Source organism: Peromyscus maniculatus, chromosome 21 (genome assembly GCF_049852395.1).
Source record: "Peromyscus maniculatus bairdii isolate BWxNUB_F1_BW_parent chromosome 21, HU_Pman_BW_mat_3.1, whole genome shotgun sequence".
Taxonomy (NCBI): domain Eukaryota; kingdom Metazoa; phylum Chordata; class Mammalia; order Rodentia; family Cricetidae; genus Peromyscus; species Peromyscus maniculatus.
In genome coordinates, this window is record NC_134872.1 from 2,983,775 (window position 1) to 2,997,304 (window position 13,530).

At 58.2% G+C, this 13,530-nt stretch overlaps 2 protein-coding genes across 10 annotated transcripts in view; one reads left to right on the forward strand and one right to left on the reverse strand.

The window, feature by feature from the left end:
• The first annotated feature begins 2,500 nt into the window (after window positions 1-2,500).
• Window positions 2,501-5,030, forward strand: Cyp21a2 (cytochrome P450 family 21 subfamily A member 2). The gene is made up of 10 exons (XM_006995594.4): window positions 2,501-2,726; window positions 2,792-2,881; window positions 3,104-3,246; window positions 3,333-3,428; window positions 3,524-3,625; window positions 3,716-3,802; window positions 3,886-4,086; window positions 4,276-4,454; window positions 4,544-4,647; window positions 4,730-5,030. Exons 1-10 carry the CDS (start codon window positions 2,501-2,503, stop codon window positions 4,996-4,998), a joined length of 1,497 nt encoding a protein of 498 aa, XP_006995656.3. The 3' UTR covers window positions 4,999-5,030.
• Tnxb (tenascin XB) overlaps window positions 5,024-13,530 on the reverse strand; it is a 67,188-nt gene continuing 58,681 nt past the window's right edge. For all 9 annotated transcript variants that reach the window (XM_076558259.1, XM_076558261.1, XM_076558257.1 and 6 more), the window contains 16 exons: window positions 12,201-12,488; window positions 11,653-11,925; window positions 9,965-10,246; window positions 8,850-9,158; window positions 8,221-8,556; window positions 7,838-7,960; window positions 7,567-7,710; window positions 7,265-7,384; window positions 7,021-7,164; window positions 6,812-6,942; window positions 6,580-6,712; window positions 6,338-6,489; window positions 6,151-6,247; window positions 5,903-6,064; window positions 5,659-5,822; window positions 5,024-5,317 (listed from right to left, as the gene is read on the reverse strand). In XM_076558259.1, the coding sequence (XP_076414374.1) occupies window positions 5,216-5,317; window positions 5,659-5,822; window positions 5,903-6,064; window positions 6,151-6,247; window positions 6,338-6,489; window positions 6,580-6,712; window positions 6,812-6,942; window positions 7,021-7,164; window positions 7,265-7,384; window positions 7,567-7,710; window positions 7,838-7,960; window positions 8,221-8,556; window positions 8,850-9,158; window positions 9,965-10,246; window positions 11,653-11,925; window positions 12,201-12,488 (2,960 nt within the window). In that variant the 3' untranslated portion in view covers window positions 5,024-5,215. The remainder of the gene's footprint in view (window positions 5,318-5,658; window positions 5,823-5,902; window positions 6,065-6,150; window positions 6,248-6,337; window positions 6,490-6,579; window positions 6,713-6,811; window positions 6,943-7,020; window positions 7,165-7,264; window positions 7,385-7,566; window positions 7,711-7,837; window positions 7,961-8,220; window positions 8,557-8,849; window positions 9,159-9,964; window positions 10,247-11,652; window positions 11,926-12,200; window positions 12,489-13,530) is intronic.

A 13,530-nucleotide genomic window follows, 5' to 3' on the forward strand; every position in this document is an offset into this window, starting at 1 on the left:
GGACAGCGTCTGGCACACACTGTTCCGAAGTGGGTGGGCTCTGGCTTCTTGTCTCCTGATGCTTTTCTGTGTGGTGCTGAGGAAAGAACCCAGGACCTCTCCGTGTGTGGCGAACACCAACGGAGCCTTGGCCTTGTTTCTTCTGAGACGAGGTCTTGCTACGTAGCCCAGGCTGATCTCAGACTCAATCCTTCTGTCCCCCCCTAAGTGCTGAGGTCCCGGGCAGTGCCATGCCTCTCTTTAGACGTTTCTGACAGCCACATGTGGCACCTCATTAGGCCATATGATTAATGTCACTGGGCCAGGCGTTGTGGTACATGCCTGTAATCCCAGCATTTGGATGTGGAAGCAGAGGGGTCATTTTTTTTTTTTTTTTTTTTTTTTGAGACAGGGTTTCTCTGTGTAGCCCTGGCTGTCCTGGAACTCCCTTTGTAGACCAGGCTGGCCTCAAACTCACAGAGACCCACCTGCCTCTGCCTCCCCAGTGCTGGGATTAAAGGTGTGCGCCACCACCGCCTGGTGAGGGATCACTTTAAAGTCATTCTTGCATCTAAGCTGTTAACGCCTATTATTCAGGATACACAGACAAACATTCAGGAGGGTGGAACCTGGCAGGGAATTAGCATAGGGAGGATATCAAGGTCAAGGTCAGCAAGCAAGGCAACAGTTACCCAAAACGGGGGCCAGGGCCCTACAGGTCCCACTTTTATTAAAAAATGAGCTTCTGACTTAGATTGCGTGGGGATGTCAGCAGGTCACCTTACCCGTCATGGAGACGCCTGTTCAGGCCACACAGGTTCTCTGTCTTAGGTTGGTGAGTGCCCCCCCAGGCATTACCCATCTCTGAATACTCATTATCATACAGACTCAATTGTGTGTGAGCTGCAGAGTTAACTGCTACCAAAGATCTCAAAGTGGCACTGGGCTTGCAATCTGTGTGTTCGATACAGAAAAGACCAACAGAGGTCCTATCTCACCCATAGTGTTAACAGCTTAGATGAAAGATTGTAAAACATCAGTAGCGAACTTCTGCCCTCCAGAGCTCTCCCATTGTGCTGTAAGCCTGTATTTAAGACCTCCTACCCCCTTCAAGAAATGACATTCGACATTTAAAATTAAAATATATATATATATTTGAATGAATACTGTGAATGTAATCTATGAATACTACAAATGTGATTAATATCATGAGTGTAAGTAATGAATATCATGAGCTTAATTTAAAAAATAAATAAAAAAATAAAAATTAAAAAAAAAAAGTCATTCTTGGCTACATATTGACTTCAAGACCAGCCAGGGCTACATAGTGAAACCTGTTTCAAAAAAAAGTCTGGTTGTGGTGGTGCATAGGTTTTTTTTTTTTTTTTGGTTTGTTTAGTTTTATACATACACATAATATAAAATATAATAAAGAAATGAAAAAAAAACCCTGTGTTTTGTGCATGTATGTGCATGCAGTTCCCTCTGGAGCCAGAAGAGGGCACTGGAACTCCTGAACCAGAGTTATAGATCTACGGGCAGCCATGTAGATGCCGGGACCTGAACCCAGGTCCTCAGCAATGGCAGTCAGCACTCTTAACCACTGAGCTACCTCTCCAGCCCCATGACACACGTCTGTCATTCCAGAAATGGGGTGTGTGTGTGCAGAGACAGGAGCGTCCCGGGGCTCAGTGGCCAGCCTGCCTGGTGGATTCAGGGAGCTCCCGGGAAACAAAACCTCGGGGGTCTTTTCATCTGGACAGACCACCTGAGGTTGACCTTTGGCCTCCACACATGCACCTCCTCTGTTCCCACAAAAAGCCTCAACCAAAGCCAAGAACAACAACAACAAAGCATTGTGGGGGACCAGGTACGGTGACATGCCTGTCATCCCAGCTGTCTGAGGGGCTGAGGGAGGATTCAAAGTTTGAGGCCTGCCTGAGCTACATAGTGAATTCAAGGTACCCTGGGCCACTTAGTGAGACCCTGTCTCAAACTTAACAAAAATGGGGGCATGGGGTGTGACCGCAGCTAGTCAGGGAGGGCTTACCCATTAGTATCACAGTAAAGTAGTAGTCACAATAATAAATAATAATGAAACACTTGTAGGGACTATAGGCAAACCTGAAAGGCATATTGGGCAAAGACTACCATTTATGTCTTTTCTCTGGGACACATTCACTCCACTCAGCTGGTCCAAGGTGAGGCATGCTGGGAGGGGCCAGGCTCAGTGTGGACCCCTCGGGCCACTGGGCTGACATGTGTGATGCTAGGAAGCTGATGGAGTTGCAGAAAGGTCAGGGTCTCTTCCGCTCCTCTTGATGGATGGTCCCATCTTTGATCCACGGATCTCCAAGGCCGACGGGACGGTGCCAATTTGAACACGCACTGCTGTGTGTGTGTGTGTGGGACGGACAGTGGAAAGGACCTGAGGCTAAGAAAGGTCAGAGTCACAACGCAATGGATGGCTGGGGGCAAGAGCTATAAAAAGCCTTCAGGGCCCCTGCACAAGCGTCCCACCATGGCGCTGCCTGGGCTGTGGCTGCTGCTGCTGCTGCTGCTGCTGCTGCTGCTGCTGCTGCTGGCTGGCACCCGCTGGCTGTGGGGTCACTGGAAGCTCTGGAACCTCCACCTCCCACCTCTGGCCCCGGGATTCCTGCACTTTCTACAGCCGAACCTCCCTATCTACCTGCTTGGCCTCACTCAGAAACTCGGACCTGTCTACAGGATCCGCATGGGGCTGAAAGGTAAGCCAGTCTTCTCTCTTCCTGTGACCTATCCCTCCCTGCTGACGCCTGCTCTTTCCCCCTAGATGTGGTGGTGCTGAATTCTAATAGGACCATTGAGGAGGCCCTGATCCAAAAATGGATGGACTTTGCCGGCAGACCTCAGATAATATATGGTAAGGGTTGGGGGCACTTTTTTTCTTTTTCTTCTTAAGATAGGGTCTCATGATGTAGCCCTGGCTGGCCTGAAAATCACTATGTAGACTAGGCTAGCCTCAAACTCACAGAGATATACCTGGTGTGGCCACTGCCCCGGGCTACTTCTTGGACTGGGAGAGGCAGGTCAGGCCTTCGGCTTCCTTGGTTAGTTGTCTGTCTTTCCACCATCCCTCCTGCAGAAAAGCTAGACTTGGACCTGTCACTAGGCGACTACTCTCTAACGTGGAAGGCCCATAAGAAACTCTCTCGCTCAGCTCTGATGCTGGGCATGCGAGACTCCATGGAGCCCCTGGTAGAGCAGCTGGCCCAGGAATTCTGTGAGGTGAGGCTGAGCTCCTGAGGCCTGGTCCTCCTGGGGTCGGCTTCCCTCTGTCCCCACAGCCCATGTAGCCTGTCTCTCCTCTGCAGCGCATGAGAGCCCAGGCTGGCACCCCCGTGGCCATCCACGAGGAATTCTCTTTACTCACGTGCAGTGTCATCTGCAGCCTCACTTTCGGAGACAAGGTCAAGGCTGCCCTCTTGCCCCTCAGGCCCACCCCTCAGCCCCTCCTGACCCTTCGCTGGTCTTGAACTCAAAGCGTGTCCTCCCCTCCTGGCAGGATGACACTCTGGTACACACCATTCACAGCTGTGTCCACGACTTGCTGCAAGCCTGGAACCACTGGTCCATCCAAATCTTGGATGTAATTCCCTTTCTCAGGGTGCGAGCACAGTCCAGAGCCCCCTGGGTTGGGGCGGGGTTGGGGGGCGGCTGGCCTCCATCTCGAAGCTGACTCCCTTTCCTGTCCCAGTTCCTCCCCAATCCCGGCCTCTGGAAGCTGAATCGGCTCCAGGATACGAGGGACCACATCGTAAAGCAGCAGCTGAGGAGGCACAAGGTGAGCAGTGCCGGGGGACCAGCTCCCCCAGCTGCCCCCTCACCGCTGCCGGGCGCTCAGCCTGCTCCCCCTGCCCTCTGCAGGACAGCCTGGTAGCCGGCCAGTGGAAGGACATGATTGACTACATGCTTCACGGGCTGGAGCAGCAAAGAGGGCAGAAAGGTGCAGGACCGCTCCGGGAAGAGCACGTGCACATGTCAGTGGTGGACCTTTTCATCGGCGGCACCGAGACCACGGCCACCACGCTCTCCTGGGCTGTGGCCTTCCTGCTTCATCACCCTGAGGTGTGCTGTGGGAGGAGAGTGAGGCTCCTCCTGGCACCTTGGCCCATTTGCTCTGCTCTTGACTGCCTGGCCTGGGCCATGCTCACAGAAGGGCTCTAGGCTCAGCTCGGGGGCTGGATGCAGGGGCTGCTGTGAGCCGCCCAGGGCAAAGCTTCGTCTCCAGACTCCAGCCTTGCCCTTTCTCCTCAGATCCAGCAGCGACTACAGGAAGAATTAGACCTCAAGTTGGGCCCCAGTGCCCCCAGCTCCCAGATCCTGTACAAGAACCGAACGCAGTTGCCTTTACTTATGGCCACCATCACCGAGGTGCTGCGCCTGCGGCCCGTGGTGCCCCTGGCCTTGCCCCATCGCGCCACTCGGGCTAGCAGGTGACTCCCTGGGTTAAGGGCTGAGTGAGGACTCCTCCCCCCACCCTGCCTCAGGGTCCTGGGCAGCTTCTGACTCCACGTTCCCTCAGCATCTCTGGCTACGACATCCCCAAGGACACAATCGTCATCCCCAACATCCAAGGCGCCAACCTGGATGAGATGGTCTGGGAACTGCCCAGCCAGTTCCAGCCGGGTATGAGGGGTCAGGTACAGGGGTGGGAGAGCCCCAGCCTCGCTGGGACGCGCTTCCCTAGCCATCTGTCCACTGCCCACAGATCGCTTCCTGGAACCTGGCAAGAACCCCAGAACGCTATCCTTCGGCTGTGGGGCACGCGTGTGCTTGGGAGAGCCTCTGGCACGGTTGGAGCTCTTTGTGGTGCTGGCCCGCCTTCTCCAGGCCTTCACGCTGCTGCCACCACCAGATGGCACCCTGCCCTGCCTAAAGCCCCAGAATTATTCTGGTTTCAATCTCTTGATCAACCCCTTCCAGGTGTTGCTGCAGCCCAGGAACCCGGTGCCCCAAGACCAGGGCCGGACCCCTTGACAGGATAGGACCAGTACCAGCCTCGTGCCTCAGTTTCTCCTTTATTGCTCTGTTACCAACCCCTCCCCTCCCCCCTGTAAACATGGTGCTGTGAGGTCGTGGTAGAGAAGGCTTCCTTGGTGAGCCGGGCAGTGGAGGCACACGGGGGCTCTTCTCCGGGCACGACCTCTCAGTGCTCGGCAGTCATACCGGGGTGTGAGCGAAGCGGGCAGCGGGCTCAGCTCGCCCTGGCAGGGGCCTGGAAGTTTCTGGGTCTCAGCTTCATTTCCGTGAAGGGCACCGAGAACTCAAAGCCTTTCCAGTGGTACCAGCTCACTCCCTGAGGGGAGAGTTGTCAAGGGAGGAGAGTCAATGCCACCACCTCATTGATGGCACTCGTCCAACCCCACCCTGCTCCTGCAGGTGACCCCCCCCCCCCCCCGACCCACCCATCTCCCTCACGCTCCCTGCCTAACCCTCAGCCGCAAAGGACCGTGGCTTGATCCTAAGCTGCTGCCTTCCACCCTCTAATAAACGGTCTTTTCAAGCTTCCCCAGTGAGGTTGGCACTGTGGCCCCGTTTCACAGACGAGCCTCGGAGGCACGCGAAGTTCAGTCATTCCTGTGGGAGTCCTGCAGCCCAGTGACCCAGAGCCCAGCCTGCCGCCTCCATGGCCCCCACCTGGTGGTCCACTGTGCTCCCGTAGAGACCGTTGAGGTTGGCGTAGTGACAGTTCCTGTACCACCAGGCCCCGCGGTAGGACACGGCACAGGAGATGAGCAGGTTGTTGGGGTCTCGATCGCGGGCAGAAAAGACACTGCCGCTGTGGTAGCTCATAGAGTCACCTGGCAGGGCATGGGAAGGTGTGGTGAGGACCACCCTCGGGCCCACCCCACCCCGTCCGTCTGTCCCGGCCCGCCCTGACCTGCGGTGCCGTGGTAGCCCTCCAGGTGTAGGCGGTAGTTCTCCATTGCTGAGTCCACACGGAAGAAGTCATATTGGGCGAACACGGCTTCGTTTCCAGCCCGCAGGTCCACACGCATCGAGTAGTCTCCAGCCTGTGTCAGGCTGTGTAGGACCTCGTTGCCTGGGGTGGAGCATGCTTCATCAGGGTCCTGGGGTCCACAGGACTGCCAACCCTTCCCTGGTTCCCCAGCCCTATGAGGCACGGACCCAGCCAGAATTCCCTGGAGATGTTCCCAAAACCGTGGGCATACTCCTCCCAGTCTCTCCAGAAGTCCGTCTGTCCGTCCATGCGGCGCTGGAACACCTGGAGAGCAGGCAGGGGCGGCATTAGCCTCTGGCTCCTGGGCATCAGCTCCTGTGCGACCTAACTACCGAGGCTCCGAAAGCAACCCACCAGCCAGCCGCCTCCATCGGTCTCCATGTCACAGAACACATCCAGAGGCCGCTCACGGTTGCCGTTGAGGAAGATGGTGGTGGTCTTTGAGGAGCTGACCCCATTCTGCATCTCCTCCCCACAGTCGCGGGGGAAGGGGATCCGCAGTCCACCTGCAGGGAGGAGGTGGAGAGTCTGTCTGTCCTCTTTCCCGAGTCTCAGACTCCGGCTGCCCACCTAAGGTCAAGCTCCAGTATCAGTACCAGTGGTAAAGGAGGTGGACACAGGCGGCGTGAGGCTCTCCCCCCAAACGGCCCGGAGCTGGGCGGTGTAGAAGGTGGAAGGGAAGAGGCGGAGAAGCCGATGTGAGGTGGTTCCTGCTGGGAGCAGGATCTCCTGCAGACAGACAAGGGACACTCAGTGGGAGGGGCCCGAGGTGGCCCCTCCAAATCTAGCTATGGAAATCGGACGGCCAGTGAGGCGGGGGTGGGGTACCTGAATCTGTCCTCCGGGAGTGTCAAAGCTGAGCAGGTAGCCTGTGGGTGGGACTTCGGGCTTAGTCCAAGTGAGCAGGGCCGTGCGAGGGGTCACTTCCTTGGCCTGCAAGTCCTGGGGGGCCTTGAGCCCTGGAAGGGGACATAGGAAGACAGAGGTGAGCCCATATCTGCTCCCTTGACCTATCCCCCCCCCCCACATGTCTATACCTGTGGTGAAGGTGATGCTGGCTGGGGAGGTGAAGTTAGGACCTCGGAGACCACGCACGGTGGCTGTGTAGTTGGTGTCAAGCGCCAGGTCTGTCAGTGGGTAGTCCACAGCGCTGCCAGGTGCCGAGGCCTGAAGGGCTGGGGCTGGGAGTGGGGGTGGGCATCACCTTCTGCCCAGCCATGCCGTACCCTGCTGCCCCCACCTTGAACGAGTCCTCTTCAGAGGGGGCTCAGCCATGCTCACCCCCAGGGGATGCGACCTGGACGTTGTACTCGTCCACGGGCTTCTGGGGAGGTTTCCAGTGCAGCAGGGCAGACCCATCAGTCAAGTTCAACGCACGCAGCTGGGTGGGACCATCAGAAACTGGCGGAAACGGGGAGCTCAGAGGCATCCCTGCAGCTCTTCCTACCTCGGCTCTCCCAGCTCCACTGGCTCCTTGCTCGTTGGCGGTCAGAGCCCCAGGGTCTCCTTTGGCCCTCTTCACCCTCACCAAGCCCTTGTTCTCTCTCTCTCCCTCTCATGGTGCTGGGGGCAGTCCTTCCTACCTGTAGTGAGGAAGCCCGTGAGAGGCTCACTCTCCTCAAAGCCACGGACAGAGACCACGGTCACCTCGTAGCGAGTGTCTGGGCTCAGCCCCTGGAGGATCTGGGTCTGGGTCCGGCCGTCCACTACCACACTCTGTGGCTCGCCTACACACATGGGTGGGGCTAGGGGTCACCCAGGAGGCCCGGAAGCAGCTAGAGAATGGGCAGTGTGCAGGGGTGGGGTGGGCAAGAGGGGAGAGCTGAAGAGGACATGGCGGGAAGGGGTCGTCACCTCCATCTGCTAGCTGGTAGGAAATTTTGAAGCTGTCCACCCTGGATGATGGTGGCACCCAGGTGGCTCTCGCCGATGTTTCCCCAACGTCACTGAATTGCAGGTCACGGGGGCTCTCCAGAACTGAGGGCAGTAAGGGGGGGCGGGTGGCACAGTGGTGAGGGCGTGGATAGCAGGTCCCTGCCTTTTCTCCCCGGGTGCTCTGGCTCCAGAGGCCCCGCACCCCTCTCTGTAGGTTCCCAGGACAGAGGTCACTCTCTCGGTGCTTTCCAGTCCTCTGCCCACTCACCAGGAGCCCTGCCCCCTCCCCCGTGCTGGGTCCCACTCTGCAAAGCACAATGCTCTCTCTTCGGGGGGGGGGGGCGCCCGGTGTGGGTCCTCACCTGGGCTGAGGGTGCGGGCAGTGCCCTGGATGCTGTCTGCCTTGTGCGGCCCACGCAGCCCATACAGAGTAAGGCTGTACAGGGTCCCAGGACGCAGGTCCCGGAGCACGGCCGTGCGCCGGGTTCCTGGCACCATCAGCTCCCGCTGGAGCAGGGGACGAGGCCGCGGCTCCAGGGTGCTTGGTGAGGGGACCCCAAAGCGTAGTAGGAAGGAGTCAAAGGCCCCAAGCGGGGCCTCCCAGTTTAGCCGCAGAGAACTAGTGGTCACATCCGTCACTGACAGCTGGGACAGGCGGGGTCCCGGGTCCCCTGGGGTCTGACCAGCAGGGACTGGACCTGCGGGAAGTGGGCGGGAGAAAAGCGTTTGGAGACAGATCAATACCGGCCCCAAGTCTTGAAGCATGTCACTTTTCTCGTCCTACCCTGGTTCTGTTGGTCAGAAAAGTTGGGCTGGTGAGGAACAGAGCCACAGGAGGGATGTTCGGTGCTCTGACAGGGAAGGAGAGGCAGGGCAGTGTGGGGCAAATGACCTCAGCTCTTCCTGGGTGCCTCCTCGGTGGCAGCCGCTTCTGGGTGCCACTGTCCCCCCTCCCTAGCCCCCAGACTAGGACGGCCCGGGCCTGGCCCACCTGTGACGCCCTCTGCGGAGATAGGCCCGTGTCGCGTCCCTTCACGGAGGCCGTAGAGGAAGAACTTGTAGGAAGTGCTGGGTTCCAGGCCTGAGATGAGGACCTTGTCCTGGTCTCCGTCAACAAGCAGGGCCTGGGGCTGCCCCTCTGTGTCCTGGTACTGCACCACAAAGGAGTCGAACGGGCCCTGGGCCACACCCCAGGAGAGGCGCAGCGAGTCTGGGGTCACGTCGGACACTGTCAGCGTCCCCAGGCGGGGTGCTTCAGGGGCCTCAGTGGGGCTTGGGGCTGACGTGTCCTCTTCCGGGGCTGTATGGGAGAAACCAGGGCAGAATCTTCACGGGGTGCTGTGGGGCCTTGTCTTTCCATCTTGCCCTTCGAAGGAAAGGTCATGAGCCTGGCCTGGGATGAAGACACTTCACAGTCCTGGCAAAGCAGCCCAGAGAGGAAAGGGAGGAGCAGGGGATCTTCTAGAACCTTCCAGTCTGTGAATTTGTTTTACTCCTGCCTTGGCAGTGCATCCTGACGCCCAGGAGGGCCCCTCTGAGCCCAGCCTGGGAAGCTGCTGTGTCTGGATCAGGGACTCACTTCCCCTCTCCCAGCCCCTGACACGTCGACCCCCCTCAGCAGTGGCCCCTCAGGCTCTGTCTGTGCTCCACCCTTAGCGCCTGCGCTCAGTGCTTTTGAGAGCAGCCGAGGGTGGCACTGGCTGGTGTACGTGCCTGGCCGTGTGCCCTTGGCCTGGCCAATCTGAAGTGGGTGTCAGTGGCCTCTGCCCATTGGACTTCCCAGTGATTTTCCATTTGAGAAACATCCCCAGCTCCCTAGAACAGGGAGGCAAGGGGATAGAGCCATTCCAACGGGGTCACAGGGGTAGTGGGGAGCAGCACATGACGGGGGTGAGTGGAGTCGGGAGATCAGGGAACCCCGAGGCCTTTCCTTCCTGCCTGGCCTGGCTCCTGCTCTTTCAAATGACAGGTCAGCACCTGGGGTGGGCTCAACCCCCCTTCTTTGGCTCTGGACAGGCCCCTGCCCTTCCCACCCACCCATCCACTCTGGCCAGTCCCTTTGTCTTCAGATTCCTCGGGCCTGTGGTCAGGCAGGGCCAGCCTCACCTGTCACTCCCAGGGCAGAGACGGGTCCCAGGCGTTTCCCTCCAGAGAGCCCATAGAGCTGAAACTTGTACTTTCTGCTTGGCTGCAGACCCTGGATGGTGACCTCACTCTGGTCTGCAGCCACGGGCACCGTCTGGGGCTGCCCATCCCTGTCTCTGTACTGGACCAGGAAGGAGTCGAAGGCGCCCTGGGCCACCGTCCACAAGAGGTGCAGAGAGTCAGGGGTCTCGCCTGTAACAGTCAGTTCACCGAGGCGGGGCGGCGGTGTCTTCTCCAGGGGAGCTGAGGGGAGGGTGGGTACGATTCAGTTCAGAGTCTCCAGCCCTGGAGACTCAGAGAAATGTGGCCTCAGGGGTGGACACCTGAAGACACAGCCAGGCCTGCACGGCCCCGCTGTGGGGGAGAGAGAGCCGCCTTGTCTCTGAAGGTACTGCCTAGCCGCTTCCTGCCCCGTGCCCATTTGCTGCAAGTTAGAGTCAGGTCCTGCTTGGTGGGGGAGTCACCCCGAGGGTCACAACGGGAGAGGGAAAGCGGTGGGCACAGATGGGACTTCATTTCCCGTGAGCTGGGCTGTGGCCAGAACTGAGGCTCCTGGAGAGCATCTGAGAGATGCTCTAAAATGGGGAGAGCTGCCGTCAGCCTGGGGCTGCCCCCATCTCCGTCCACAGTCCAGAATTAACCCCCTGGGGCCAGGCTGGGCAGATGGGAGACCAAAGGGCCAGGCAGAGAGACGATCTGCCCGCGTGAGGGTGGCGGCTGACAGGTGATGCTTGGACAAGCCTATAGAATGAGGGTTTGAGGGAAGAATTACGGTATCAGAGGACTCCATGCCCTGATGGCTGCCTGGGGTGACTCAGGGACCTGGGAGTGAGGTAAGGGTCATGGACTCACTCCATCCCTTCTTTGGGGGCTGACTCATGGGCACAAAAACACCAGATTTTTTCCATAGTCCTGCTGCAGCCAAAGCCTCGTTTTCCATCTCATGGCTCAGGGTTGGGAAGAAGAGGGTACAGGTGACAGCCGGGCTGCTGTCCCCAGCACAGTGGGAGTGGGCTGCTGGTCCCCAGCACAGTGAGGGGTGGGCTGCTGGTCCCCAGCACAGTGGGAGTGGGCTGCTGTCCCCAGCACAGTGAGGGGTGCGCTGCTGGTCCCCAGCACAGTGGGAGTGGGCTGCTGGTACCCAGCACAGTGGGAGTGGGCTTCTGGTCCCCAGCACAGTGGGAGTGGGCTGCTGGTCCCCAGCACAGTGGGAGTGGGCTGCTGGTCCCCAGCACAGTGGGAGTGGGCTGCTGGTCCCCAGCACAGTGGGAGTGGGCTGCTGGTCCCCAGCACAGTGGGAGTGGGCTGCTGGTCCCCAGCACAGTGAGGGGTGGGCTGCTGGTCCCCAGCACAGTGGGAGTGGGCTGCTGGTCCCCAGCACAGCGGGGAAACCCAGTTGCTTACCCGCGTGTCAAGCGGCTGGCAGAGACTGGGTTTGGGTTTGAACCCATGTCAGCCAAGCTTAAAAGCTCCTTTTCCTTGGCAGTAGTAAGGGAAGGAAGTGGTGTGTGTAAAATGCTCAGGTTGTCTCAGTCCAAGGGCAGGACTTGCCTTTGCCGTAAGGACTTTCAGGCTGAACACAGGATAAGTCCCTGGAAGGCGCTGGGGCTGGGAGCTGGGCAAAGGCGGGAAGCAGGGCTCGGGCTCACCTGTGGTGCCCTCCACAGAGGCAGGGCCCAGCCTTTTGCGGCCGGCCATGCCGTAGAGCAGAAACTTATATTTTCTGTTGGGCTCCAGGCTGGGGATGGTGACCTCACGCTGGTCTGCCGCCACAGGCACCGTGTGGAGCTGCCCTCCCCTGTCCTTGTACTGGACTAAGAAGGAGTCGAACTCGCCCTCAGGGACAGTCCAGGAGAGACCCACGGAGTTTTGGGTCACGTCTGTCATCGTCAGCTCCCCAAGACGAGGAAGGAGCTTTGTGTCTGAGATTGGAGAGGAGAGGAAGCTGCTTAGAAAGTGTAAAGACCCAGCTTGCGGGGTGTCAGAGGGGGTGATCGGGCAGGGCTAGGGGAGAAGGAACCTCCAGCAAAGGAAGCAAGTGTGCCTGCCCCGTGATGGGGACAGCAGGGTCTGGATTTGGGTGGACCTAACAAACAAATGGGTCACCAAACTCGCAGGTCTGGAATGTGGGGCACAGAAACACGAAATTCCAACGCTCGCCACAAGGGGGCAAGCGGTGTGCCGGACCCTCACTCACCAGTCTTTGCATCTATGGAGACAGGGCCATGGCGCTTCCCCCCCTGGAGTCCGAAGAGTAGAAACTTGTACTTGCGAGCCGGGTCCAGCCCTGAGACGGTGACCTCACCCAGGTCTCCGCTCACAGGCACCGTCTGGGACTGTCCTTGTGCATCCTTGTACTGGACCAGGAAGGAGTCGAAGGGGCCCTGGGCCACGGTCCAGGACAGGTGCACAGTACTGGAAGTCACTTCTACCACAGCCAGGTCCCCCAGGCGGGGCTCAATGGGGGGCTCTGTGGGCAGGGAGGCTGCAACAGAGCAGAGGAGGCTGAGGGAGACAGGCGGAACCTGCTGGGGGGACCAGGCTGCCCCGAGGCTGCAAAAGAGCTTTCCACAGCCTCTCCTCACCCTCCACCCCATCCAAGCCACAGGCAGCTGCAGGCGGCTCACACCCGGGACCCCCTGAACCACTTATGTTTAGCACAATGGTTCTCAACCTGTGGGTCACGACCCTCTATCAAATGCTATCTCCAAATATATTTACATTATGATTCATAACAGTAGCAAAGTTAGCCGGGTGGTGATGGCACACACCTCTAGTCCCAGCACTTAGGAGGCAGAGGCAGGTGAATCTCTGTGAGTTTGAGGCCAGCCTGGTCTACACAGAGAGTTTCAGGACAGCCAGGGCTACACACTGAAACCTCGTCTTGAAAAGCCAAAAAACAAAGCAAAACAAAAAGTAGCAAAATCGCAGTTACAAAGTAGCAATGAAAATAATTTTATGGTTGGGGGTCACCACAACATGAGGAACTGTAACGAAGGGTTATAGTGGGGACTGGAGAGATGGCCCAATGGTTAAGAGCACTGGCTGCGCCGGGTGGTAGTGATGGCACACGCCTTTAATCCCAGCCCTCGGGAGGCAGGGGCAGGCGGACCTCTGTGAGTTCGAGGCCAGCCTGGTCTACAGAGTGAGTTCCAAGACAGGCACCAAAACTACACAGAGAAACCCTGTCTGAGAGAGAGAGAGAGAGAGAGAGAGAGAGAGAGAGAGAGAGAGAGAGAGAGAGCACTGGCTGTTCTTCCAGAGGTCCTGAGTTCAGTTCCCAGCAACCACACGGTGGCTCACAACCATCTGTAATGAGATCTGGCGCCCTCTTCTGGCTTACAGGCATACATGCAAGTAGAGCACTCATACATAAACAAATAAATCATTTTTAAAAAATAAAGGGTCACAGCTTAGGAAGGTTGAGAACCATTGGTTTAGCAGATGCCATCATGGTTGTCCCCCTGCTGCAGGAGCTGCCACTGCTAAAACAGTCCAGTTGGAGGCGATTCAGACTCAGGTAGCCC

Excerpts from the sequence above, each read along its gene's own strand:
- Cyp21a2 (XM_006995594.4), top strand. The coding sequence starts at position 2,501 with ATGGCGCTGCCTGGGCTGTGGCTGCTGCTGCTGCTGCTGCTGCTGCTG. Across the intron at positions 4,455-4,543 it reads CGCGCCACTCGGGCTAGCAG|CATCTCTGGCTACGACATCC; the intron begins GTGACTCCCTGG and ends ACGTTCCCTCAG. Across the intron at positions 4,648-4,729 it reads GCCCAGCCAGTTCCAGCCGG|ATCGCTTCCTGGAACCTGGC; the intron begins GTATGAGGGGTC and ends CACTGCCCACAG.